Source organism: Octopus bimaculoides, chromosome 27 (assembly GCF_001194135.2).
Source record: "Octopus bimaculoides isolate UCB-OBI-ISO-001 chromosome 27, ASM119413v2, whole genome shotgun sequence".
NCBI classification, from domain to species: Eukaryota; Metazoa; Mollusca; class Cephalopoda; order Octopoda; family Octopodidae; genus Octopus; species Octopus bimaculoides.
In genome coordinates, this window is record NC_069007.1 from 17,682,930 (window position 1) to 17,685,363 (window position 2,434).

The following is a 2,434-nucleotide window of genomic DNA, read 5'->3' on the forward strand; positions in this document are numbered from 1 at the left end:
TATATATGTATATATATGTAGTAGTAGGAGTGGCTGTGTGGTAAATAGCTTACTTACCAACCACATGGTTCCGGGTTCAGTCTCACCGCGTGGCACCTTGGACAAGTGTCTTCTACTATAGCCTCGGGCCGATTAAAGCTTTGTGACTTCACTACGAACTATCACGAACTTCACTACGAACTATCACGAACTTCACTTGACTCCGAGCTCTGAACTTACTCAGATCGTTACTATTCATTTTTTACTCGAACCAGCCTATCTCTCGCTAGGTGGCGTCCTAACTCTCAGCACAACAGTAATGTATGTATATAAATCAAGTTATAATTTATAATTTCTTTCCCATAATTGATGTCGTCTCTTTTGTAGCTGTCTTAGTTTCGAACGGTACAGACCTACCAAATAACCCCATTCCCAAAACTAACAAGACAAAAGAACAAGTCGTGGATGTCACCAACACTACCCAGTCCACCTCGGGTACAATAATCAAGGTAAGACGAATATTCACTAAAATCCATTTGTTTTTTTTTTCTGTTGTATTTTTATGGATGAATGAGAAAGAAGGAACAGTACTCATAAACCACCCAGTCCTTCCACGGCTGGTCGGTCTCATTCTTATTATTGACGTTTAGTTGGCTCATTTATAGCTGCAAAACAAACGTGGACAAAGAGAGAATTCTAAAGAGGCGGGGTTAACATTGGGAGTGGGGAAGGATTGGGCATAGTGGATAGCGCAGGAAAAGTTAGGTTTAGATATAGAATGTATAACGAGGAGAGCAGAAATGGGGTGTCAAGTTTGCTTTTCAGGGGTTGGTATCCAAATAGTTACTTCCGAGAACATGGTGTTGTAGTAGCGGTAGTTGAGGCAACAGGAGGAGACAGTAGATTCATGGGACAAAGTTTGGACTCCTTTTCTAAATGCATTTGTCGAATGAAATCAAGGACACCGTATATATTATACCATTTTTGTTCTTGCCAGGTCAGTGTCCAGTGTGGTGTGGTCGTTGTGCTTGGTGCCTATAACAACAGTCAGCCTAGTCTAGCCAGCTACCACTACATTGCCAGTGCAACTGACATGAAGCCGGGTAAATTATACCTGGTTAAACAAGCATCCCCCTCTACGTTCTTCCTGACGATAATTTCCAAGAAACGATTTGATCTCCAGACCTCCGCTTGTAACAATCCTTGTTATAACGTCAGTCTCAACGCAACAGGTGAGTATACGGAATTCCATTTTTTTCATTATCAAAAATTATCCTGTATTCTTTATACATCCTAACCAAGTAAGGAGGAAGGTTTTGGTAGAATCGATGGATAAAAGAGTAAATATCATTAACTTTTTATTAATGGTAATTTACAATTGTAGGCGGGTCCCAGAGAAAAGGGGAGATAATTTGAGGACATTAATAATTCCGTAAAATTAAATTACATCCATCGGTTCTACCGAAATCATTCTCCTTACTTTGTTAGGATATATAAAGAATACAGAGTAATATTATCAGGTAGGAGAGACAACTACAAGCATGTTCTATAATTTACTGGATTTCGTCAGCGAATTATTGTCAAATTCAAACTTGTTTTGATCATCCCACGATGTAGCAGAAAAAATTACAGTATTCTTACCAACAATAATTTGCATAATTTAAAAATAAATAAGGTGATCTAAAGGAAATATCTCAACCTGACCAATAACATGAATTTGGATAACTTATTTAATGGATGCTGTATTGAGTCACTTATGCTCAAAAATTGAAATTGTCCTCTTAGTTGAAGAAAGAAAAATATTGTGCTCGCTGTATTTGTTAGTGACTGTTAAAGAAAAGATATGAATATTTAAACCTAGCAGAATTCTTTACTCGTTCCAACACACACACACACACACAATATATAAAAACGTAATTATACTGTCATGTGCTCCTGTTCTAACATATATCATTTTCTCAAACAGATCCCTCTATAAAAGTGACCTGCCGTCAAAATAACAAAGAAATACTATGTAGCACCGAGGATCTCAAAAACGTACTCGACAAAAGTAAGTCCATGCAACCTGTTAATTTCCGAATTTCGCTTTTTTAATATTTTTTCCACTTGGGTTTGTTTTCTTGCTACACACAATCTTCAGTTTCCCACTTTAAACCCACTACGCGGTTCTAGTGTGGAAACATTCAGCCGCTGTCTCCAGTCTGATAAATAACTTGATGTCTCCATACACCGATTCCTGTTGTCTCTTCCATTGTGCAGTTCCAGTGTTTGTGAGATGGTACAGAACATAGAAGTGGGTCTTTAGTGGAGACCCACCCACCCACCACCAGGGACCGATTGGGATACGGTCTTGTGCTTTTACTTGTGGAATCCCACCCCGACATACACACAAGGATCCAGGTCTAGGAAGTTAATAAGCTTCAAGTAGTCCGTAGAAGGTATAAAAAGCAACTTT

At 38.6% G+C, this 2,434-nt stretch overlaps 1 protein-coding gene across 1 annotated transcript in view; it reads left to right on the forward strand.

Moving 5' to 3' along the window:
* The first annotated feature begins 287 nt into the window (after nt 1–287).
* Nucleotides 288–2,434, forward strand: part of LOC106870155 (uncharacterized) — a 3,439-nt gene continuing 1,292 nt past the window's right edge. Inside the window, exons 1-3 of the mRNA XM_014916155.2 lie at nt 288–488; nt 977–1,211; nt 1,946–2,029. Of these exons, the coding sequence (XP_014771641.1) occupies nt 303–488; nt 977–1,211; nt 1,946–2,029 (505 nt within the window). The 5' untranslated portion in view covers nt 288–302. The remainder of the gene's footprint in view (nt 489–976; nt 1,212–1,945; nt 2,030–2,434) is intronic.